This window comes from Morone saxatilis, unplaced genomic scaffold (assembly GCF_004916995.1).
Source record: "Morone saxatilis isolate NCDOM2014 unplaced genomic scaffold, NCSU_SB_2.0 Contig12, whole genome shotgun sequence".
NCBI lineage: Eukaryota > Metazoa > Chordata > Actinopteri > Moronidae > Morone > Morone saxatilis.
Genome location: NW_023339674.1, coordinates 8,062,995 through 8,088,531, shown reverse-complemented (window position 1 = coordinate 8,088,531; position 25,537 = coordinate 8,062,995). Strand labels below are relative to the sequence as shown.

At 40.5% G+C, this 25,537-nt stretch overlaps 1 protein-coding gene across 1 annotated transcript in view; it reads left to right on the top strand.

The window, feature by feature from the left end:
* adamts10 (ADAM metallopeptidase with thrombospondin type 1 motif, 10) overlaps positions 1-25,537 on the top strand; it is a 50,966-nt gene that overhangs the window by 4,064 nt on the left and 21,365 nt on the right. Inside the window, exons 2-14 of the mRNA XM_035653808.1 lie at positions 1,316-1,720; positions 8,819-8,958; positions 9,066-9,275; positions 12,783-12,951; positions 13,380-13,582; positions 14,715-14,798; positions 17,187-17,332; positions 18,446-18,489; positions 19,387-19,492; positions 22,398-22,544; positions 22,947-23,088; positions 24,181-24,288; positions 24,689-24,834. Coding sequence (XP_035509701.1) covers positions 1,618-1,720; positions 8,819-8,958; positions 9,066-9,275; positions 12,783-12,951; positions 13,380-13,582; positions 14,715-14,798; positions 17,187-17,332; positions 18,446-18,489; positions 19,387-19,492; positions 22,398-22,544; positions 22,947-23,088; positions 24,181-24,288; positions 24,689-24,834 — 1,748 coding nt within the window. The 5' untranslated portion in view covers positions 1,316-1,617. The remainder of the gene's footprint in view (positions 1-1,315; positions 1,721-8,818; positions 8,959-9,065; positions 9,276-12,782; positions 12,952-13,379; positions 13,583-14,714; positions 14,799-17,186; positions 17,333-18,445; positions 18,490-19,386; positions 19,493-22,397; positions 22,545-22,946; positions 23,089-24,180; positions 24,289-24,688; positions 24,835-25,537) is intronic.

Here is a 25,537-nt window from a genome sequence, read left to right as displayed (position 1 = left end):
CATGTTTTATCTCCTCCAGACGTGATACGTGATTATTGTAACTTACTTTATTCTGTTCTCAGCAGGCAAAACATCCAACCACTTCAAAATGCTGCAACCAGATCATACCAATCTTTGCTGCCTTTTCTTGGTTCCATGTCAGTTTTAGAACAGATTATAATATTTTACTGCTCATTTTTGAAGCCTTGTGTGGTCAGGCTCTGCTTATATCTGTGAGTCAGACCAGCAGTTATACCCACACGGCAGGTTAAATTATACTGTAATAACAAACCTCACAAACAAAATCTTTGAAATAAATTATTAAGAAGAAACATGCTGCTTTTTAACATGGGAGTTATGTATAAAAGTCTGAAATTTAGAGCTGAGATTAAGCCAAACTAGTTGAAGTTGTTTGTCCACCAGAGAACACTGGTAAACAACTGTAAAATGTCCCACTCGCAATGTATCTTGGTCATATAAAAAAAAAAATCCCCAACAGATCTAATTGATTCATATCAGGATTGTTGTTTATTGTATGTGTTTATTATGATTTTACTTGTTTTTACTGTCAGCTCAGGTTATCGGATTTTAAAAACTGAAACAAACAAATATTGATATCACTATCAGTTAAAAAACCAAGTGTTGATTTGGCTATTATTATTCCAGTACTCAACCCTTTGTCTCAGATGTAAACAATCTTCATATAGGCACTCATACCATCCGTCTGCTAGCCAGGATGCCAGCCAATTAGTAAGCTGTACAGTCAGGCAGGCAGCCAGCCAGCAAGTCACTCAGCCATACAACCAACCACCACAGTCAGCCAGCGTAGCAGTGATGGCAACCTGCTGCTCCTCTCAAATTGGCTCATTTTACCCCCAGAGCCTCTGACATAATACCCACTTCAAGCCCTGTTTGGGCATTAAGTGCAGCTTTTTACAAGATCAATGGCTTCCTTTGTGTTTGAACTCTTTCCGGTGGGCAGGCAGCTTAAAGAACGGGGCCTCAGGGGCCCCAGGTTGGGACCTGCTGTTGTCTCTGGTCATCAGAGTGAAAGACAGAGTGTTTGCCCTTCGCCAAAGCCAAGATTGATTAGCTAAAGGAACAATGCAGGACTGGGCGGCCCTTCACTGGATGCTGAATATAAACTGGGTAGATTTGTCCTGTTAGACTGGGAACTGCATGGGTCAATGGGATCTCATGCTCTCTCTCTCTCTCTCTCAGTCTGTGTTTCACTATGTCTCCCTTGTTCCTTTTGAGCCTAAATCTGTCTCTCACCTCCCTTTTCACTCCCTTTCCTGGCCTTCCTCTTTCTCACTGAGCAATTTCTCTTCTGCAGGGCTGCAGAAAGGAGTCTAAACCCACCACTGCTGCTGAGCCCCTTGGGAGATCCGTCCAGGCCTTTTCTACTTCTGTGTGCGGACTTGTCCAGGATCCGTCACCGCTCGCTGATCAACGCACTGTAGAGGGCTGCTATGTCTGTCTGAACTCACACGTCTTCCTGCAGCAATGGCCCAACAGAGCGCTGAGCTGTCCCACTGCTAGGCAACGGGGCATCCGAGAGGGCAGAAGACATGTTGGGACAGAGGCCTGGGGACCACTGCACTGAATTCTGTTACTATAGCAACTACTGTAGTAACCATGGAAACGCTATGGAGGACTGGTCTGGTCTGCACTGTCATTGTCGTCATGGTTGCCACCGAGGTCGAAGGAGGTCACAGAGATGAGTTCGCTCAGTCACAAGGTGAGAGAAGGTGGTAATTGTAAACCAGAACATTAACACAGGCAGAAAGGTACCTTTTTACACTCCTGTAAACATGTTTACTACAAAACTTTTTTATTATTTAACACCAGAAGGTTTAATGCTTGCAGCCATTCAGGAATTTTGCCTAAATAAAATAGTACAGACATTCACTGCCAGTTTTTGGTACTCAGCGCAACAGAAACATTTCGGTTGGTACCGATAAAATACTGAGACGTGATACTCAGCCCTACCTACAACAACCTTTTGGAGGTATACCTAAGCAGACATTTGTTTGTTAAACAGAGCTGACAGCACTTGGTTTAATAAATGTGTGACATTTAGGAGGATGTATTGGCAGAAATTAGATATAATATTCATAGATATGTTTTCATTAGTGTATAATAATCACCTGAATATAGAAATTGTTGTGTTTTCGTTACCTTAGAAACACCCCCTAGCTGTGCTTCAGTACTCGAGTTGGTCTCGGACTATTATCTCGGACTTGTCTTGAACTCTTGATATTTGCACTTGGACTTTTCTCTGACTTGGCCATTGGTCTTGAATCTAGCAATATATGTACTGAAGTAACTTCCTTCACGCTTTATCAATGGTCAATCGGGTATTGGTTTAAAACCATTTAGAATGGGCATTGACATCAGTGACATCAATGACCATCAATGCAACTTTACCGCTAGATGTAACTGAATCCTACACACTGGTCCTATAAGATTTGTTTTTGGTTACGAGTTCATGCTACAACTTTGACTCAGTCATGTTCAAGTTGCTGCAAACTCATGGTAAGAGGGCTAGTAGTTACTATACAAATGTGTATTCACCCTTTTTCCCACCAAAAGACTGAGCAGTGTCAGACTGGTGTCCCACCCTGGTCTGGAGCAGGTCTAACGCCAGGTTACATAACACATGTTGACCTTTTCAAACCAATCAAAACTGCAGTGTGAAAAGAGTTTCAGAGACCAGAGTTGGAATTAAACACACTATTAACAGTGCAGACTTTATTCTTTGAGGTCTTTATAAATAGTGGGAAAACATCATTGGTTTATTGTCTGTGATCCTGGCTTTATACTGCGGGTTGCTTTAATTATTTTCAGTCTTTGAGAACAAGAGTACTTTAATGTATTTTATGGTTGAGGCGCCCAGAGTGAAATCTGTTTTTCATTTCAGTAAAAGAAAAAACCCTCTCAGTGCTACCCATGCTTAGAAATTCAAAATAAAACCCATTTTTTTTAATATGTATTTAATCTGTGTATCTGATTATAGTTTAATTGTAATTTAAGGATCAACATGTGTTCCATAGTTACTGTAATTGTTTTTATTTAAAGTTCACATGCACAGTGCCCAGATGAGAAGAAATTTGGTCAAATGAGCCGTAGAATCCGTTTCAGGTCCGTCTGAGGCACACTCCAGGCCTGCAGGTCTGGGCTGCTGAACTTGAACTCTGCTTCCACAAATCATGTTGCTGTAGCAGAGCCACGTGCCCGCCTCCCCCCTCACCTCTCACCACACAGTCTCCCCCCGTCTCTCTCACATACACGCCGAAGCTGGAGCGACTGAAATTCCCCGAAGGCAAAGACATAAAATCCCTGAGTGTCCGTGTCTCGTCACCCAGAACAAGGCTGTGATTGTGTATTTCCTAAACTTAACCTCTGACCCCTCGCAGCCATCTGTCTCCAATAGTCTGCCACTGTGCTTCCTTTTAGTAATGCTACCCTCAAACCCTGACATGGCTCATTCCCTCACAGACTTTCCACAGGTAGAAACAGTCTTTAAAGCTGCACTAATTAATATTTTTACATTTACAATTGATCGAATGTGATGAACCCACAGAGAGCTATCATCCAACTCTAAAGTTCCTCTTAACTCTTCGGAGCATTTTAGCATTTTTTAGCTTGTTTTGATTTAGCAACTCTGCTCCCATCAACCTTGTTTCCATCACATCATCATCATCACAACACATCTGTCAGTCGGTTTTCAACAAAAATGCTCTAATAGACACTACCTGTTCAGCACCAAACAGCCTGCAGACAAAGTTAGCAACGAACTGGTGACTATAGTGAAGCATTGAGCAGCTAAAGCAGATTTATTGGAGTTTATGGTCGCAATCACCTAGTCTTCTTCTGTACTTTATAATGTAAATTATTGTCCAATTTTGAGTAAAATAGATGATGCTAACATTTGATTGACAAGTCACTCTCAATGAGTCTGTCCAACGCACCGTGGGAAACTCAGATCAAACTGTCAAACTCGGCGGTGCTGATCAAATACGACACAAGATTCTGTTACTGTGTTGACTATTTCTCACCTAAAATTGTTTCAGAAACAGATTTTAGTGTACGAGCTGTCATTGTTGCCTCTGTCTAACTGTCATGGCAATGGCCAAAATGCCAAACTCAGTGCTTTAAAATGGTACTAAAATGGGTGATGTCATGATAGGTTCACACTTGGCGGAGACCAAAAACAGATCTGAAAGAGTGTGAATATTGAACTTACACTGATCCAGTTGACAGAAAGACAACACAAAATAAACGCTGATGTTGCTTTGTGTCTGCTGGATGTGTAAATTGGCAACTCTTTGCTAACAAGTTCACCATATTTTAGGTCATGATATATAAATGTCGTGTTTTCAGCTTGTTCTGTTGTGAACAAGTGGCCAAAAAAAGTATATATGTCGTCCGTAACAACCACAAAAATACTGTGTTGGAGTGTGTTTTGTGTACGCGACTGAAACAGTATCTTCTACATATAATGTAGTTGATCATCTCTAGCTGTTTCCCTAACTGAAGGTGCACCAACAAAGAAAACTAAAACCAATTCCAGTTTTTGCAAAATTGTAGCTGTGATTTCGTTTGTTTTTATTTTGTCATAAACAACACACACATAACACAATATTTACAAAACAACAAAAAAAATCTGCCATAAAAATGTTGTTGTTTTTATGACACTCTTTTGCGCTCCCTCTGTGCCTCTCTCTTTCTCTCCCCTTTGAACTTGACTCTTGTCCAGGCCTTGGCTGATATCTTAACACAGATGATAACCCCATTGAGTCATTTCTGAATAAAAACTCTTACAACAGCAAATGAAATAATGGGAAAATTACTAGAAACATAAAGATGTCTCTTGTGTTTTCTGGTTCACTTGGTGTCCAGCTGTGTACAGAATATGCTGTTTTTTATGTGTTTGTTTAAAAGTGTGGGAGGACAAATATGCAGCAGTTGAACTTTTTTGCTTTTTTTGGCATTTTTATTTGTATTTTTTCTCTCTTTGTTGATGTATTTGCATAGAACCCTTGAATGAAGTAAGCAACCACGTCTATTGGTGACCTGCTGTCGCTCCTCCAGTGCTCCTATATCCGTATCCACTAAAAGAATGTGAACTTCTCACCCATATGTTGAACATCCCATTGGAAACCATTAATCTGCTGCCGTAACAGTCTTCACTCTGCTGGGAGGAGTGAAGACTCAAGGTTTTTTGGAGCCTGGCTGCAGGGATTTGCTCTCATTCAGCCACAAGAGTATTAGTAGGTCGGGCACTGATGTTGGGCGATAAGGTCTGGCTCACAGTCGGCATTCCAGTTTATTCCAAATGTGTTGGGTTGGGTTGAGGTCAGCCCTCTGTGCCGGGCACTTAAGTTCTCCCACACCAAAATGAACCATTTATTTATGAACCTGGCTTTGTGCACAGGGACATTATTCTCTAGTCTTCCCCAAAAAGCTTCCATAAAGTTAGAAATAAACTAATATTATTGCATACTATAGCATTAACTCTTCAGTCTTCATCTTGGTAGCTTCTTGGTCGCCTCTTCCATAGAAAGGCTAGTAGCATTAGCAACTGTAGCATTAGAGTCCAGCTTTCCTTTTGTTACACAGTTTTTAAATCAAGAACATGCTTCTGTTGTCTTTTTTTAGAGGTGCAAGAATAACTAATTTAAAGAAAAGAGAGGCAGCAACGTCGTCATCTGGACGTTCTTAACACCAAACCAAAAGGAGATAAAAGTATCCGGATAAAAGGTGTCTACATACTTTTGGCCATATAGTGAACGTGCATTCATCCCTTCCCTGTGTGAGTAAGGCAGCAGTGGTTTTGTCTTCTAACAGCTTCATAAGTCTGATGGCTTCTAACAAGATGAGCAACTCCTTCCACCCTTTCTTACTCTCGTATTTTAAACTGAATAACACATTCAGGTTCTTGTTTCAGACGAGGCAGAGCGATGTTTTTGGCCTGAGGTGCCACGAAGGTGTGTCTGGGATGGAGGGAGGGACAGTTTTCCATCCAGAGTATTTCCTTCCACTGTTTTCATTTAGTGATAACAGAAACCAGGGTAATGCCCTGCTCATGGTTGGATGGGTGTATTTATCAGCACCGAAGCTTCTGTATGAAACTCTTTTAGACAGGGAGTGTCTCCTGTTAAATTTAGCGAGCGTGTTTCCACTTTCTTTTCTCTGTTAGTTTTACATTTTCATCGACTACTTTAAGGTCGCTAGGGGCTCAATTTGCTTCTTGCTAAGAGATAAAACATCAAATATGTGTGGTTGTAAATACTCTGTGTTGAGTGGAGAAGATAGGGCGGGCAGGATGTGATGTGAAGCAGTTGTCAATGTGTTGTCATATGTTGTTTGTTTTCCATAAAGCGGGAGTCCACCAGGTTTATTCGGTGGCTCCAGACACGAACAGAAAGTAACAGATTGAACAGAAATACGTAAGTGGGAGAAACTGGTAGTTTGATAGGAAGCAGTTGTAAAAACTCTAAAGACCTCATCCATCTTATTAACAGTGGTTAAACTAGATGGCTGTAAAACTATCGTCTGCTCTGATGATAAGGCGAGATAAAGTTTTATATGTAGGCTAAAAATAAGAGAGGCTGTAATAACTGCACTGAACAATACATATTAGTGTCTTGTCTTCCAATAAAACTTCCAGATGTGAATGACACACTGTAAACAACAATAACACTGCTGCTGTGAACTCTTCTAACATCTGGTGTGTATCTGTTAGTATGGAAAACTGTAACCCTAATGAGAAACGGGGACGTGATAACGATTTTATCCCCTTCTAATAGTTCAGTGTTTATGCTTTTTGTTTTTCAAGGACTACATGTGTCTTTTGTCCCCTGTGGCATCATTTGGAAGCTTAAGTGGGTTTTTAAAAAACACTTCCGCTCAAACCTTTAGTTCTACTACATGCTAATTTGTTTGGTTGGTTTTCATTAGTGTACAGTTTATTCTGTGTGAGGTCTCTTTAATTTCTTCCTTGGAGGTTAGTTATTTCTACTTCATTAACACCCTCCCATCATTTTCTCTCCAGGAGATTTTCCCGTGCTTCAAAGGCTAATAGGAATACCACCTGCCTGATCACTTGCTGTGGTCTGTGAGGGCAGGATGGGTGTGTTGTGGGAAACAGCTCAGAGCTCTTGGGAAGGTAATGGTTTTGAACAAGCTTGTGGAATAGTGCTGATGTGGTTTCCGTGCCTTCGAGTGTCCATTTCAGGCTGTTTGAACTAGTCATTGGAGAGCTTTAGATGTGTGTGTGCGTAAAAACACATTTTAAAGGTCCAGTGTGTAATATTTAGGAGGGTCTATTGGCAGAAATGGAAATATAATATTCATAAGTATGTTTTCATTAGTGTATAATCACCTGAAAATAAGAATTGTTGTTTTTGTTACCCAAGAATAAGCCTTATATGTCTACGATTGCCGGGTCACCTTCGATGGAGACCACCATGTTTCCACTGAGAACAAACAAGCTAAATGCTGGCAATAAAAACAGCTGTTCGTGTTTTGTGTGCATTTTGTAGGCATCGCAGTAGGTGTCGCATATCTGTAGGTGCTGCTTTTATTGCAGCTTTTCGTTCACTGTGTAATTTTATATGTTAAATGAATGTTTCTGTGATCAGGGTAGTGCTAACCTACTGAACTAAAAAAACGCACCACTCGCAGACCGAACAGGTAAAGAACAAGGTAGATAAGAATAGGCTCTTACAACAGGTAGACAATCAGAAAAAAAGAGGGAATTTGGGAGCAGGTGTGCAGGTGGGTGTGGAGGTCAGGTAATGAGGAAAAGCAGGAAAACACCACTGGACAAAGAGGGAATGGCAGGTTCTGAAATGACGGGAGTTTAAGATAAAATAAAGGACTAAATCTGAGAATTATATTGCATGTTTTTCTAATCTGTAACCACAATCATTGTATTGTCTGTGTCTGTGTACAGGCCATCCCACCTTCTTGAGTGTTTCACTCTGTGCACCTACATAGTGAAGGGAAGAAAATTTAAGGTGAAATTATAATGCAAAAATTGCTGACTCATTCATTCATTTAAAAAAAAAAGGGAACAAGGCACCATCCAGTTTTGCTCTTCAATGACTAAAACCACTTCAACGGGTCGGCATAATTTTTGCAATTAAACTTCCCATGGTCGAAAAATTACAGTAAAAAAAACCCTCAGGAGTTCCATGTGAAGGCAGCTTTTGTAATTGTGCTTGCTCTTTATTCAAGCCAGACCTATCCGCTGCTTACAGAGGTGGTTTTTCCCAGTACAGAGCTCTTCAAGTCTGTACCAGGGAACTCTGATCTCTGGGTATTTACTCTGTGTGGGAAGGGGGCTGCTTCTCCTCTAACTGAGGCCAAAGGTTTGATGAAAACTGGGCTCATTTTGCCGGTGACCTCTTCTCTCTCCCCCCCCCCCCCCCCCCCCCCCCCCGTCTGTTAGCACGATGATGTTGGCTGTTTTGGAGCCTGAGTGTGTTTGGACAATAAATCTCCACCAGGCCCCGGCACAGACCGGGACAGACAGGAAGTATACAGTTTCAGCGTAACCACGGCAACATCCATTTGGCCCTCATGCTGGAGGCGGGGGGGTTCTTGGAGTGGAGGGATCTTGTCAGTAAATGGGCCAAAAAAGACTGCAAGTTTCTCTTTGCCAACTGGGTTACTCTCTCAATAAAAAGCCCCCATAGCTTTATTCAAAATAAGCAACTCCTAAATCCTCAACTGTTTTTAATTAGAGTCAATTGTGCTGAATTTTGATTTTTTTATTAAGTTAAACTCAGATTTTGGTTGTATGCCTTCTTTATATCCCTCCCTCTAGCTGCTTTCCTGTCCAGCCTAGGCCAGTATGAGATTGCCATCCCGGTACGTGTAGGACCTAACGGTGAGACGCTGGACGCAGAAACGCCTCAACACCACCGAAGAAGAAGACGCAGCACTGAAGACAGGCTGCCTGACTCTGTATTATGCTTTTTATTTCCCTTTTTGTTTGTCTTACATATCTTTAAATTACTCTCTATAATCCAAGAGCACTTATAAACTGAACTCTCTCTTTTTCTGTCTCGTAGCTCTTCTACCAGCTGTCCACGTCACGTAACAACTTCCTGCTGAACCTAACGCTGCAGGGAGGCCTGCTGTCTCGGCAGTTCAGGGTGGAGTACTGGAAGAGAGGTCGATTAGCCTGGAGTCATCCTTACTCTCCCCACTGCCACTATGTAGGACACCTCCAAGACCAGCCACACTCCAGCAAAGTGGCCCTGAGCAACTGTAACGGCCTGGTAAGACCGAAAACCTTCAGGTCTAATCCACATCTAATACACTGAGTGAGGTCAGCAGCAGCAGCAGCGCTGGCTCAGCAAATAAGGGATCAGTAATGCTTGGTTTGGACATCAAAGCATGAAATTTTAACAAACCTTGAGCACTCAAGCCAGCTTTAATCTTTGCCCAAACCAACCAGTGTGGTCCTACCTAAGAAAGTGAAATGACCTGAAATGAAATTCCATCTGCTTTTAAACCATATCTCAAAGGAAGGAAGGATTCTTCTTCTTATTATTATTATTTTAACCCTACAAGATATTAACCAGTGCAACTTTAAAATGTGCACCAGTATTTACTGTAACAATCAGGGATAACATTGTAAAAGAAACTGGGATGCTAATGTTTTCCACCAACAGCAGCCTTGATTTAATAGAATCCACCGCAGCTAAAAGTAATGCCTCGTCATTTGGGATGGATGGTAGTGGTGGGAAACATTTTTACATTCAAGAAATGCGAGTAATCATCAAGGTTAAAATACTGTTAACTGACAATATAATACAAAATGTGGGTTTAATTATCTTGAACGACAAACTTTGAGGCATCCTTTCTTGTTTGGATTTCAGGCAGTTTGGTATTATTCAATGCCAAGCTTCTCTGTCTTTAATACGCCTTTTAATTACTATTTAAAAACTGGAAACTGGTAACCATAACTCCAATATGATTTAATATCAGTTTTGCAAACTAAGTAGGTCATTAAGTTTTTATACCTGTTCCAGAAGGCCCCATTTGAAGGTGACTCAAGGAATGAATATATTTATATATATTTCCGAGTGTCTCAAAGGTATTCAGACTGTACTCAGCTGCACAAAAGTGATAGAAGTAGTGAGAGAGGGAGGTGCAAAGCCTTCCTCAGCTCTGCTAGGTGATCAGAAAGATACAAAACCGTCTGTTCCAGCGTGGGAAGTGTGTGGGGGTTACTATTAGACAATCCAATAGCCACTTTGTTTGAAGTTTGAGCCTCTTAACCTCTACCTATAACCCCAAATGCATCAAGTTCTGGCATGCTTTTTCTTGGGGCTTTTTAAACGGCTGACGTGGAAATGTAGGAGATTATTAACTGAAGCTGTGGTCAACAAGGCAGGTTATGGGAAGCAGTGCTTTGAGAAGAAATATCTGAACAGGGGGGACCTTTAATCTTCTAGAAATGGAAACAGCTTCCTAAAGTGGTCTTGTTTACCACTTAGTAAAGCAATTCCTTTTAATATATTTCCCATTCTCATGAAGTAAGTTGCTTGTTAATGCCCCAAACGGAGAGATCAAAGTTATCCTCGTCTTTTCCTGCATTCACAGCACTGTGTATCTGTGTATCCCCTTACTACAAACAGCAGGCTCCACAATAACAGTTGTATACACAGCTGAGGATTAGATGTGTTCACAAAGCGTTAATAAACCACACACGTAATTACTGTGGGTCAGACCAGCGTGAGCACATTCACCAGTGAGCGGGCTGTGTCCAGGGGAGCATCACTAACTTTATTATGAGATTAAAGGCACTTTGAAAGCTGCCGCAGTGAGTCGAGGGGAGACACTCGCTCTGACCGGGGCCAACACATCTGAGCAGAATCAAAGGAAGTGTTAGTGTATCGCTCTCTGTCTCGCTCGCTCATTTTTCTCGCTCTCATTCACTCTTTCATGCTCTCACGTGTGTTTGTCTGTATGTGTGTGTGTGTTTGTTTTGTGGGTCCTGATCCTCTTTGCCACAGAGGAACCCTGTGAGGGAACAGTGTGAACACCGAGCGATATGACGGATAATGTTAGGCTTGGAATCTAAAATAAAACTGCCCCTAATATTAGCATCAGTGTCATAATTTAATGTAATGTAAATGTCAAAGAGTTGAATTCATTGTGTCTCACTACACAACTGTAACCTGACATGGCATTAAAATAGGCTGTAAATGGGATAAACTCTCTAAGAGATATACCAGATAAAGATTATATTCCATTACTATTCAATTTTAATATCAAGAAGAAAATTTAGCATTGCCCTCTCCTGTGTAGATTTTGCTTTTATAACAAATATATATATAGTGTAATACTGTTACTCAGGCCAGTTTAAATCTATTCCTTTGTTTTTGTTATTACAGTTATTGTTCGTACTACATGTTCATATATATATATAATAATAATTATATATATACTATATATATAATATATATATATATATATATAATATATATAGTAATTTTGGATACTAATGATCGCATGGTCACAGCAAATTAAATCATAATATAATAATATTTAAGATTCACACAAAAAGGGGAACAAAAGGAAAAGCGATGAAACAGAAAAAACTACATGAAAAAGGAATTTAAAGGTTTTAAAGGTCCAGTGTGTAACATTTAGGAGGATCTGTTGGTAGGAATTGAATATAATATGCATAACTGTGTTTTCATTAGTGTATAATCACTTGAAAATAACAATTGTTATGTTGTTGTTACCTTTAAAATGAGCCTTTTATAGCTACAGACGCTGCGGGTCGCTTTCCGTGGAGGCCGCCATGTTAAACCATCATGTTTCTACAGGAGCCCAGAACAGACAAACCAAACACTGTAGTTGCACTTAGAAAGGGAGGGTGAAGTGCAATCTGCACTACTGACTACTAGATGCTACACACTGGTGCTTTAAGTCACCATGTTAACTCTGCTACAAACCTGGGTTGTATTAGTTTGCAAGACGATTACCGTGTCCGTCAGCTTCCTTTGTAATGTTTTTATAACTGTGGTTTGGTTTTAAAATTGGAATTTCTTCTCCAATTAGCATCTTGTTTTTAACCGTCTGCAATGCTAAGTTGACTATTCACTTCTCAAGTTATAAGTGAGCCCTAAACACTGTACATATATTGTGTCTGTACTAAAAACGTTAGCCACTACAGTCTTATTGTATGTATGTAGGTAGTGCTTGTGTTATTTCTTCATTATCTTGATTTGTTTGGTATTGTGACTCTTAACCCTGTAGAACAAAAGCTTTTTCCAAGAGTCTCACTGTGGTGTAGACACCTTGCATGTGAGCTGTAAACACCTGTACCTTTCTACAAACAGTGAACATAAATGAAGGGCAAAAAAAAAGCAACAACATTTAACACTGTGTGCAAAATCTGCTGAATTGGAAGCTCAGAGATTATTACTAAGGCTCTTCCTCTCCAGCTGTCAGTTTTCTGACCCATTAGCACCGGGATCCCTCAGAGGGCCTCTGATTCACTTCTGCCTTACCCTAACTTACCCTGCCTACCTCGTTGCTCAGTATCAGTATGCTCAGTTTGTCAGTATCAAGAATATAAGTGATTTTAGTCTCATCACTGATGGATGCATTTGGTATGATCTGTATAAATGGCTGTGTTATTTTATTTATTAACAGCTTTTGGTAAAGATTCAGATCATATTTGTATAATGAAGGCAATGATTCCTGTTATTGTATTCTCTTTTATTCTGTTCTGTTCTTTCCCATTCTACGTATCTGTCTCTCTGCAGCAGGGGGTGATTGTTGCAGGGGGAGAGGAGTACCTGATTGAACCCCTTGTCTCACCAGATAATCAGACCAGGACGGAGAGGGGGGAGAGAGCAGAGGGGCGCCCCCATGTGGTTTACAAGCGGTCATCGCTCCGCCATCAGTACAAGGGCCAATCCTGTGGAGTCATTGGTAAGAGCACAGATATTCTGGTCTTTTTAGTAGCTGCAGTGAGCTCCAGACTGGAGGAGTAAACTGCCACAGGCTGATTTGCGTAGCAGCCAGCAGCAGACGATTGTGGTTGTGTCTGAGTTCCCAGTTGTGATTGGGTGTGACTGAGTCTGTGTTACAGGGCGTTGCTGAAAGAGCAAAAGTATGTTCGGAAAACCATATTTTGACGAATAAAAGTTAAAAAAAAAACATCCTGTAATGTGTATCCTGCTCTGTTTTTAATGGTGTATTCAGGCATCATTCTGGTTGCTTGGTTAGGTGTTTGAAATGGTCATTGATCTCTTGTCCTCCTTACAGCAAATGCAAAATGTACCATTTTTAACATGTACTTAGGTTGAAACACTGCAGTGCTTAGTCCTTACAAACGTAAGTGTGTGTGTGATCTTCAGATGAAAAGCCGATGAAAAGCGCGTCATGGTGGCAGCGAACTCTGAAAACGCCTCCCCATCACGTTGGTCGTGGCCAGCTGCCTCTGAAGCGCTCAGTTAGTCGGGAGCGCTACGTGGAGACGCTGGTGGTAGCCGACAAGATGATGGTGGGTTACCACGGTCGCAGAGACATCGAGCAGTACATCCTGGCTGTCATGAATATTGTAAGTTTCACAACACAAAAGATGTACACGCATCAAAAAGTCTCTCTCCCAGTGTTAGTGGGTTTCACACTAAAACAAACGAAGATGTGGTGAAGGTGGTGTTTTGTTGTTTAGGTTTTTTAAGCTCTTAAGCAGAAGTCCAATAGCCAATCGTGTTTTTTTTTAAATGTCTACAGTGGAAGAAATATGTTTCTGTGCTTCTCTGAAGCCAAGGATTAGCTAGACATAAACTTGTTACTTAAAAATAGGTTTTAGTTGAAATTAAGTTAAAATAAATCAGATTGAGTCTTATTTAGAAGCATTCTTAGACGCAGAAGGAAAAACAAACGTGTAAAACTTTGTGGTTTTCTTCTAGGCGATGCCACATGTTTCAGTCAGACGAGCTTAGGTTGTATGTCATCATCTGCACTTTCTGTCACTGTGGGATCTCTTGACACACGGTTAATCACTTTAAACCTATACGCACACGTGTTAGGAATGTGTTTAAATGAGGGGTTGGTCAGCTGCTATTGTTACAAACCAGGTTTCATCCGGAGTGTTACAGAATCACAGCAACATCAACAGCGTCTGTTTAGTGGTGTGCAGCAAAGTGGGCCAAATTACACCAGACACCCGTAATGACAAGTGTCTGAGTGCAGCCTTACTGCTAATAGTGGTTTTAACTCGTCTTTTATTTTTTTTATAAGTGTTGCTTTAATTCTTTAACAATTATTGGCACTATTAGTACACTGACTTTACAGCTCTTTTAAGACTCTAAGACTAGTTAGCCTTGTAGATAAAATGTTTGGTTATAGCTCAAAATCAATCTTGATTGGGGTACAAGACAGAGGTGCCTTCTTAGCCCACTTCAATTTGCTGTTTGCCACTGAGCCCATGCATTAATCCAGACGTACCAGGGGTCACAGTTTAAGGGTTGACACCAAAGTCCTTGCACAGTCATGCCGAATCACCTTTTTTTGTCACATTTTTAAGACTTTTCTTTTCTTTTCTGGCACTTCTCTTGTCATTACAAATCTTAATTTGTGATGGATCACTTCTCTGTCTATTTCTAGTCTCAGCTCTAGTGTAATGTGCTCCACTAGTGTATCAGCTGTTTTTAAGACTGGCCTTTTCTTGTTTCCCTGGAGGTCAGGTTGCCAAACTGTTCCAGGATTCTAGCCTGGGGAATGCAGTCAACATTGTGGTGACACGGCTCATCCTGCTCATGGAAGACCAGGTAAATTAAGTTTGTCAGCTACTCTAAAAAGTTGTACATAACCTCCCTTCTCTCTGTGTATGTCTTTCTGTGCTTGTCCTTGTTACCTGCACAAACCTCTTCCATGACCAGCATCTATGAGCTCCTTGTTTATGTCAAATTATTGGCTTAAGTGTCTTTTCCTCCACCACTCTTGGTGGACTCTGAGTGGGTAAGTGGGTCTTGGCTGTAATGAAAGGGACGAGAGGATGTAAGGAAGCAAGGAAGAGGTGAGGAAAGGCGGGACAGTCAGGATATGAGGGGGGGGTTTGTACCTGACAGAGCTGCTTTGTGACAGTCCTGCTGGTTACTGTGGGAACAGTGACCTCTCTCGCCATTGATATGACACACAGTGTAGAAAAGTTAGATTTAGAAGCGGATGCAAAAAAAACAAAAAAAACAGAATCTGCTTCACCAGAGAAGATGCACAGATGTTTTGGGTTTAAGGCACAAGAAAACACCATCAGGTTCCAGTTTCACCAAATTCCTCAAGGTCATTTTACCAATATTTTCTAGCTTTGGTGGCAACGTGACTTATAAATGTCAGTCGGTGACTTGGTCTATTAACTATTGGATGGATTGTCATAAAAGTTTGTACAGACATTCACAGACTTTGGATCTTTCTGACTTTGGTGATCCTCTAAACCTCTGATGACGTTGACATTTTCAGCTTTACTGAAATGTCTCAACAACTTTTTTGCCGTGAATTTAGGTACACATATCGCTGGGGCTCAAAAAATTAATTCTCATAACATTGGTTATCCACCAGCAGGTCAAGATTTTCACATATTCAGTGAAATACATCAATATTATGGACTAGCACAGAATTTGTGGTTTCAAGAAGATAACTCCAATAGACTTTGGTGATTCCCTGACTGTTTCCCTCGCACCACCATTACTTTTTTATTGATTGGGTTGCCATGAAACTTGGTACAGACAGTCATGTCCCCCTCAGGATGAATTTGAAGAACTTGTGTGTTTGTATGCATGAAATGAACATGAAAAACATACCTACTAAACATCAGCGTGTTAGCGTGAGCCATTTAAAGTATGTTAGCATGCTGATGTTAGCATTTAGCTCGAAGGATTGCAGTGCACAGCCTCACTGAGCTGTTGACTCTTCTTATAGGATATAAGTGAGTTAAAGGAGGTTAAAAAGGGCGCAGAGTTTGAATCCACACTTGACCACAAGGCGGGGGTTCAGCTCATAAAAAGTGCACGACCTTACCAGCATAGCACAGGAGATGACTGGGCCATCTGACTACCTAGTAACTGACCTTATTAGCCTGCCATTAACAGCATGTGGTGAGACGGTGCGGTCAGCTCCATCATAATGTTGACCTTCTAGCAATCTGACAGATGAATCATACTGAATTAAAGGGGCATTACAGTGTGGCTTTGAGGTTTCCGCCATCGCTGTCTTATTAGGGAACATTTATGATTCATACTGTTCATACTGCCTCAAAATTAGCCCCATAATTTACCGCTCGGATGTGTTTGTCATCCGACAGAGTAAAGAAGTAAATGTTAGGATCATTAGCGGCGGGCAGTATTAGTGTTGTTATTCTTTCCCTACGGACTGTTGAGGTTGAGGTCAGGACAGGATTGAGAGTAGTCTCGGCTAGTGGCTCTGTTGCTGGTTTCCAGGTCTGAAAACGGCAAGCTGCCCCTGGAAAATAAAATCAGGCCAGCAGTGGGCCCAGAAATGAGGGACTGTGGGATGAGACAATTACTAGTTATGTCACCACATGCATTCCTGGGTTACGAGTTCTCGCCAGCTGTGGCCAGCAGAGCACTCCCTCCCTTCTCCTCTCTGCACTCTCATAATACTAGAAAGCACCTTTACTCTAATCCTGCCTCTGCATTAGCTACAGTCTAGTGAAGTTGCTGTCCAGTGAAAACCATGTATCTCAACATTTGGTGATTTTTGAATTTTATTTTAGATAAACTCAAGAATTAAGCTTTCCTGTATGCATTAAGTATCCTCCTACTTCTTGACTAAATAAACCATTTAAAAAACCTGTTGGATTATCAAATCAAAAAGTTGACATTTTAGAGATATGTGGTTTTCACAGGACAGAAAGACTAACATACTACGGCGGAAAACAAGCCTGAAACACAGCAATACAGGAAGACTGGGGCTGGCTTATCATAGCATGGATGGGCCTATCGCCTGATTGTTGAAATCTCCTCTTTGCCGACACTGTTGACACAATCTTATTGTTACAATTAATTATTTGTCTGTGCAAAAGTAGGAAATTGCTGGAGTTGAAACCTCCATTTTTGTTGTGTTTTAAGACTCAAATATGTACGTTTATTTTCCCAATTTTGCTTTTTGACTCTCTGTCTCGTCTCTTGCCTCTCTTCCAGCCGACACTAGAGATCAACCACCATGCAGGAAAGTCTTTAGACAGCTTCTGTAAGTGGCAGAAAACCATCCAGCACCGGAGCAGCTACGGTAACGCCATACCAGACAACGGGATCGCTCACCATGACACCGCCGTGCTTATCACCAGGTGAGAAATACACACAGACAAACCTTTCTCAGGAGTAAGCTACAAAGATTGTAACTCTGTTCTGGAGGACGACAGATGCCTGTAACTGGCGAATGAGTATGTATAACACCCTTATCGTCCTACTGCAAATGCTTGTAAATATAATTATGTTTCGTATGTTTCCCTATTCATATAAGGGTTAAAACGGGGTTTCCTCTGAGCTGAATTCTTACATTCCCAGTCCCTATCCTCATAGGTTTTCATTAAGCCAAGAGAGTTGGGCTGTATCTTGTCCTGTCTGAGGTGACGATAGCTGGGGCCGCTCTGCCCAGCTCAGCATCTGGAGAGAAAATGTGAAAGAGAGATATGAAGAGCGGGAGACAATGACAGATTTATTTATTTGAAGAAAGCAGCCCAGTGAAAATGGAGCGAGAGACACCCTGAGAGAAAGTGAAAGAGAGGAGAGCAAAGCTGCCTTGAAATCTGACAGCGCTGCGTTCTTTAAATGTCATCATTTCTCTCACTGCGCTCTCTGTTACTGATACTGCTGGAGGATAATAGAGACAACAGTGGTGGATGCATATTAAGCAGATAAAACACTGGTGCTATTGACTGAGGAATGTGGAACAGCAAACAACACAACCATGGTTTTGGTCAGAGTCATCTGAATGCGATGAGCTGCCACAAGTAAAACTTTTTTTTATTCTTTCTGACAGTGTAATTATGTAAGAGGAGGCGTAAGTAAAGTACAGATAGATAGATGTGTGTTTTTGAGATGTGGTTTCGGTGGTGGCTTTGTGAGAACACTTGGGTTTTTTTTTTTACGACAGGATTTATCAAGGATGGAAACTGTCCAGACAGATGACACCACAGTGACCGTCCATGATTTCCTGCTATTGTTCTTTTAAAACTATATCTGTCTGCTATCGCTGCTGTCCACTGTCTGTCCATAACGTCTGTATGAGTGTGTCTGTCCATATCAAGTGTGTTTGCACTTGTACGTGTCTGTTTGGATATGCAGATGTGATTACATGCTGGGTTTCACCTTTCGTGATGCTGCCTGTGTTTGTGTCTGAGTTTGTAAGTATTAGTTTTAAACTACCTGGTTGATTTTTTTTCCCTTTCCATCTGCAGGTACGACATTTGCATCCAAAAAAACAAGCCCTGTGAAACCCTAGGTAACACACACAAACACACGTTTGACACTGATTTGTACTTTGGTATGAATGAGACCCCGAACTGATGACCATCATGACTAAATATCTAACACTAACCTGAACCTGAACTCAATTCTTAGTGTAACCCTAAATTAAAGATCTAGTCTGAAGTGAGTACCGGCCATATTGTCCTCACTTTCAATATCTCAAACTTTACATGTTATTCACATTTACACGCAAAACAAATAAGATACGAATCAAGCTTCAAGACTTAGGTGCTTCATCCTTGGTTTATCTAAATGAAGGTGCATTATGTGTGCTGATGTTGTATTTGAATAATTACAGAGTAAACTTTATTCTAATAGCTTTACAATTTGTTGAAAATTAAATTATATTTCTGAATAGATTCAGTTAAGAATAGCAGCATATTCAAGTCTGAACATCTTAAGTCTCTCAGCCACCCAGAAGATGAGATTAATAAGGTTTTGTAGATGTGTCTCCTATAGTATTGATTACGGCTGCACAATTGATCGAAATGTTATCAAAATTGGTCAAGAGCAACATCCAAATCACAGAAGCTGCAGTTTGATTTGATGTAAAATGTGTGTTAAACCAGCATTATAATGAAGAACTGTAGTGCTGAAGAGCTGCTGTGGCTTACAAATGTTTGTTACAGAGCCCAACAAATGTCTCATCATTATGATTTAATAGTTTATTCAGTGAAAATGAAAATTGTGAAGCAAATAATGATAATTCCCACTGACCGTGAATCATATCACAATATTTGTCCAACTTACCGCAGTACGATTTATTTATTATTTTACGTTATCGTACAGCCCTATTGATGATTTTACAGTCAGAGGTGATAGCGTATCTTTATTTATATAGTGTGTGTGTGTGTGTGTGTGTGTGTGACAGGTCTTGCTCCTGTAGGAGGGATGTGTGAGCCAGAGAGGAGCTGCAGCATCAATGAGGATATTGGCCTGGGAACAGCCTTCACTATCGCTCACGAGATAGGACACACGTGAGTGAAACATGGACACACACACACAGAAACAATTTTATCCTCAATGCAGGAATTTTCCAAAGGCAAAACTAAAGATAATTTACATGTCATCGTCTGGCATATTTTAATTTCTTATCCACGCTATCGGTGTGACTCTAAGGATGCCAGCTGGTCTGTCAGTCGGTCGGGCCGATGGTTGGTTCGTCCACCACTTCAGTCCAGAGTAAACTGTCTTGAGAGGTGTTGAATAGATTGCCACTTGAATGAGTTTATCCAAAAACAAGAGAGATATATAAACACAGGTTGAACACAGTTTCAGTAGACTTGCTGTTATAAATCTTTAGAAGGTTTTCATGCGGGGTCTTGCACATGAAGCCATCAACCACTGTAGAGAAGCTGTCAAAGATCCATCCTGTTGAAGTCTGAACCGACTCTCTACTGTACCAGATCCATTATTGCTGTTCTTTAGCTAAAGCTCAAAACACAAAATGTCTCTAAAGAAATCCCTGAGGCGTCTCATGTGTCTTCTTTTCTTGTGGTCTGGTCCAAGATGATCCCTCCCTCCTCCCGAGTTTATGTAATCTCTCTAACACCATGAGTCATTTCCATCAGTTGAGAATGTGTTAATAGTTGTATATTTTCTTTCCGTCACACTATTTATATGTGGAATTAGTTACATGTGTGGCCGGTGCAGCACCTGGAGTTGCCTTCTGTTTTTTATATGTGGATGACTAAAAAAAAAACGTGTTTTGCTCATTTTCCTGGTCGAACCGATCTGAATCACTTAGTAACAAGTAAATCTCATCTCGCCTGTATGCTTTATTTCTGTCCTGAATCCAGTAAATCAAAAAAAGATACTGATTTTGTCCCTCTTTTTTCATGGTATTGGTATATTTTGGGGGAAGTAACTGAGTTTCCTATTGCGTTTTGTCCACACACATAGCCCCGAGAAGTACTAAGACAGATGGTGGATCCTTCAGGGTCTTGCCGCACTAATGATAAACACAGGTAGCTTTCGAGTACTCAGACCACAAGGCTCCACTAGCCAACATGACTGGACATAGCGTGCCGATTAGCGCGCGTCTACATATACAGCCTGTTTCCTCGGGTCTCAACACAATCAACATTTGTTTTTGATTGTCATATAAATTGTTTTGACATCACAGTACGGCGTTAGATTAAACACAGGCCTGTTTGTGGTGGAGGGCACCCACATGAAAAGACAAGACAGACCTAGAGAGGAATGACTCAGCTGAGGAAAAGCTTTCAGAACATTTATGTTTCAGACTCAAACACAGCTACTGTGAGTGTTTTTGCTGTCTGTCATGAGTGATCGCTGAAAAAGAAAACAAATGGACCATTGTGTAACTTAATACAGTTTTCGATATCATGTCATTTATGTATCCTTTTACCATGTCATGTTGAAGATGGACCATTTTTAAATTATCTTCTGGACAAAACGTTTCATATTTTAGTATTTCTGTGTTTGGGTCTGTGGGGTCCAGTCAGTTCCTGATTCTCAATCAGAGGATTTGATGCTTTTCTTTGTCGTATGTGACAGTGAATTTAATTTCTTTTGGGTTAAGACTGTGGGTCAAATATAGGAAAACAATATTTTGATGTTATATTGAGCTCTTGGAAATACAAACCAGAATTTCTCACTATTTTCTTATATTTTGGAGACAAAACGATGAATCCACAAGTCAAGAAAATAACCAGAAGTAATGAAAATAATCAGTAATTGAAGTGTTTTCACAATGTTATCATGTTAACAAAGAACGTAAACTTGAGGGCTGTAATTAACAGTTATTTTCACTGTTGATTAATATGCTGATTATTGGTTCGATTAATTGTTTGGTCTTTAAAATTTCAGAAAATAGTGACAAATATGATTATGAATCATCAAATGTCTCGTTTAAAAGAGAGAAAAGCAGCAAATACTCACAATGCTATAAATAGTTGGGCTATATCTTAACTGATTGTTCTTTAAATGGTAAATGGTCTGTACTTTTACGCTACACTACATTCAGCCTTTCACACAGTTAACCATCGAACAGAAACTATTCACATTCATACACATGACACAGCATCAGGAGCAATATGGGGTTCAGTATCTTGCTTAAGGATACTTCAACATGCAGCGGGGAGGAGCTGGGGATCGAACCAACAACCTTCCGTTCCATTAATGGACGACCCGCTCTACCTCTGAGCCACAGAGTGCCAGACATTGCACAGTTTAAAGAGCCACCACGAGGTGTAACGAACTCCCTGATTTGTTGGTCAATAGACAACCAGTAGAGCCTGTAGTTTAATGAAGACCAATGTCCACTGTCCTGTGATGATGATAAATAATATTAGAATATTAGATAATATATATTAATATTAAAACATTCAATCATAACATTTGAACATTTATTACAGCTTTGGACTCTGGTCTTTTACACTGTGGCTATCTGCCACTTTAATGTAAATAATAGTAGTTGGTGTATTCAGGAAACTGTTAAATCTTCTGGTTTTTATTTTCAAAAACGGAAAACTATAAAAACAACCTGTTTTCCGTTAGTTGTAAAAAAAAATAAAAATAAAAAAAAGGAACTTTTTTCACTTTCTGTTTTTTATTTTCTAAACAAAAACAGAAAGTGTCTCATTCCCCAATTTTGTTTTTCTCATTTCAAAACAAAAATCTATTACGGCTGCAAACATTGATCAATAGTCCTGTATTTTCTTAAAGTTTGTGATTCAGAGTTATCCTTTGTGTGGTTTGATGTTAATTTAATTTATTTGGCACCCCACTTCTGACAATCAAACCACTACATGTCTCTTCTTTAGATCTTTATTACCACTGTCCCCGTCCCTGCTGCAGAGACTATTACCGCTCCACGCTGCCTCAAACTGTTCTCACTGTGTCATCATGGGCTTTTAGGTTTGGGATGAACCATGACGGGATGGGGAACGCCTGCGGGCCCCGCAGCCAGGAGACCGCCAAGCTGATGGCTGACCACATCACCATGAAGACAAACCCGTTCATCTGGTCCGCCTGTAGCCGGGATTACATCACTAGCTTCCTGGAGTGAGTCAGCCTATCAGATATCTGCAACACCACAAATAATTTGGTAATTAGAGGTTTGAGAAAGAAAGAAATCAACATTTCTGATGGTCAGAGAAACACTTAAGTTAAAGATGGATCTTGACAGGAGGAAAAATCCAGTTAAATTTAATTATCTTTCTGTTTTGGTGTGTCAATAAAACACATTTAACTTCCTATAAAAGTTTAACTTCACATTAAAAGCCTCCGGTTATCTTTAACGCTTTTATTATGAAGCAGAGAGAGAAACTAAACTTCAAACCACACAGATCCAGTTAGAAGCGCAGAGAGCTGAACACTTTTAAACATATCTATGCTCTCTCAAATGTGCCTCTCGTTGTGTAATTTAAAGCCTCTTCTTTTCCTCTTCTGTTTGCTGGGCTGTAGCTCAGGTATGGGCTCCTGTCTGAACAACGTCCCCCCCAAGCAGGAGTTCGTGTACCCCACCACAGCACCGGGTCAGGCGTATGATGCAGATGAACAGTGTCGGTTCCAGTATGGTGTCAGATCCAGACAGTGTAAATACGCGGTGAGTGCTCTGAACACATTTTCATCCATGTTTGTTCTCAGGTGTGTGCTTCCCCTGATATGAGCAACCACAACACTGGTAAATTTATATCACCATATCGATATATATATTGAATATAGTCTGAATATATTGAATAAAAGTCTAAATATATGGGAAGAAACCTAAATATATTAAATGAAAGTCTAAATATATTAAATGAAAGTCTGAATATATTAAATTAAAGTCTGAATATAATACACAACACCAGGCATTTGACCCATTCTTCACATTCCTCCAATCTGGGCGCAGATAGTGATCACTGGCCTGGAAACGGGCTCGCTATAGCAGAAGTTTTATAGTTTTATATCACTCAACAAAACACCTCTGTAGCCGTTATGTGTAAATATTATATAAATGGAATATATGTACAAATGTGCACACATCATAGTGTTCATATTCCTTCCTAATTTAGAATATGTTGTTATATGTAAAGTGGGCGCTTGCTCTGTGTGTGTGTGTGTGTGTGTATATATATATATACATAAAGTATACATATGTATCATTAGCTCTCAGTTTTCCTTTCTTCTCTTTTTCTTTTTTCTTTTCACATTTCAGTGGGTCAGGTGATTATTTTGTTGTTTGTATCAGTTTCAACCTGTTTCCGTCTTTGTTCTGAGAGAACCAGGCTGACTTAATCTTTTTATACGAGATCAATCTCAATTAAAATGATTTGCTCGCACCTAATTTACGTTCCTCTGGTTCGAACTCCTTCAAGTCGGCCTCCTTTGACAACGGGAAACATCTTGCAATACCTTTTCTGAATAGCATCCTCTTTATTACATGGTCAACTTTTACGGGGCCAGATTCAGAGCGAATAGACATCTGGAACAGCATACGGCTTTATAGACTCATTATTATCGATACTACGTGGTCAGAGCATATGTACACAATAAAACATAACCCCCACGTGTTATAGGCATTGCTGTAGAGGGAAAGGTGAACAAGAGTGTGTCTGCTCTTGTGTCTTTATAATGCACATTCTGCACTTTTTTTTCCTCTCTTTTTCTTCTCCCCGTCTCTCTCCAATATTTTTATTATCCTTTCCACATACAGGAAGTCTGCAGTGAACTCTGGTGCATGAGCAAGAGCAACCGTTGCATCACCAGCAGCATTCCCGCTGCAGAGGGAACCATCTGTCAGACCAACACCATAGAGAAAGGGGTAAATACTGAAATTGACCTTTTTCTTTTTAAAGTTAGGGGGAGGTGTTCTAGGATGATGTCGTTCATGTGGTTCTCCTGCTTCTTACAAGAATAAAAAAGCAGCAGATGTCTTGACGCTGACTCATCTTGGTTGTTGTTTTGTTTATGACATGTTTTCCAATAAAGATATTTGTGGGATAAACTATTTTAAAGGGAAAAAAAAGACAAAATAAACACCAACAAAGTAAAAAAGTTCTCAGAGAGAGGATATCCCTCCCTACCGTACTGGTCAGTGTTGTTATGTATTTTATAAATCGTTACCGTCTTACTTTTCCATTTTCACCGAGACCTTTTTTTTGTCATTGTTTAAGTGTGACTTATTTAAAACGTGTAAGAATATTTGTGTGTTTGTGCTACAGTGGTGCTACAAGAGGGTGTGCGTGGCGTATGGGACTCGTCCAGAGGGCGTAGACGGGGGCTGGGGTCTGTGGTCACCCTGGGAGGAGTGCAGCAGGACCTGTGGAGGAGGAGTGTCCTCGTCTATCAGACACTGTGACAGCCCCAGGTACGGGTGAAAGGCATCACTCTCGTGGCGGTAAACCCAGTCTGGTGGATTAGTTTGTAAAACTCAATCTATATAAGGTTTAATAAATAAGTTGTAGTATTATGTACGTTCATTTAAGGCATTATTGGTGGCTGTAATTGTTCCTCCTGTCCATACTGGCTGAGGGACTACACTTTAACATCCACAATCCTCATTCTATGCAAAAATTTATTTTAAAGTTCAGCCGAAGTTAGTATGAGCCAGCCGGAGTTAGAGAAATTGAATGATTAGCTTTGTCCTGGCAGTTGTGTGGAGATTTATTGCCAGTATTTTGTCCTAGCAGCTCCCCAACTGTACATGCAACGTACAGGAGGTTTCTTTCCACCATGGCTTAGAAAGGAAACACCCTCCATGGAAACACACAGAGGGGAAATTTGTACTAAAAAGACACTTAAAGGTCCAGTGTGTAACATTGTTAGAAATGTAATATAATATGCATAACCTTGTTTTCATTAGTGTGTAATAACCTGAAAATAAGAATTGAATTAACTGTTTCCGCGGGGGGACGCCGTGTTGGACCGCCATGTTTCTACAGTAGCCCAGAACAGACGAGCCAAACTCTGCCTCTACATTGGGCGTTTAGCGTTTTCTGTGGGTTTTGTGGCCGCCATAGTTTCTCCTACACGCTTGGAAGGCTGAGCTGTATTCAAATGCTTGAAATCTG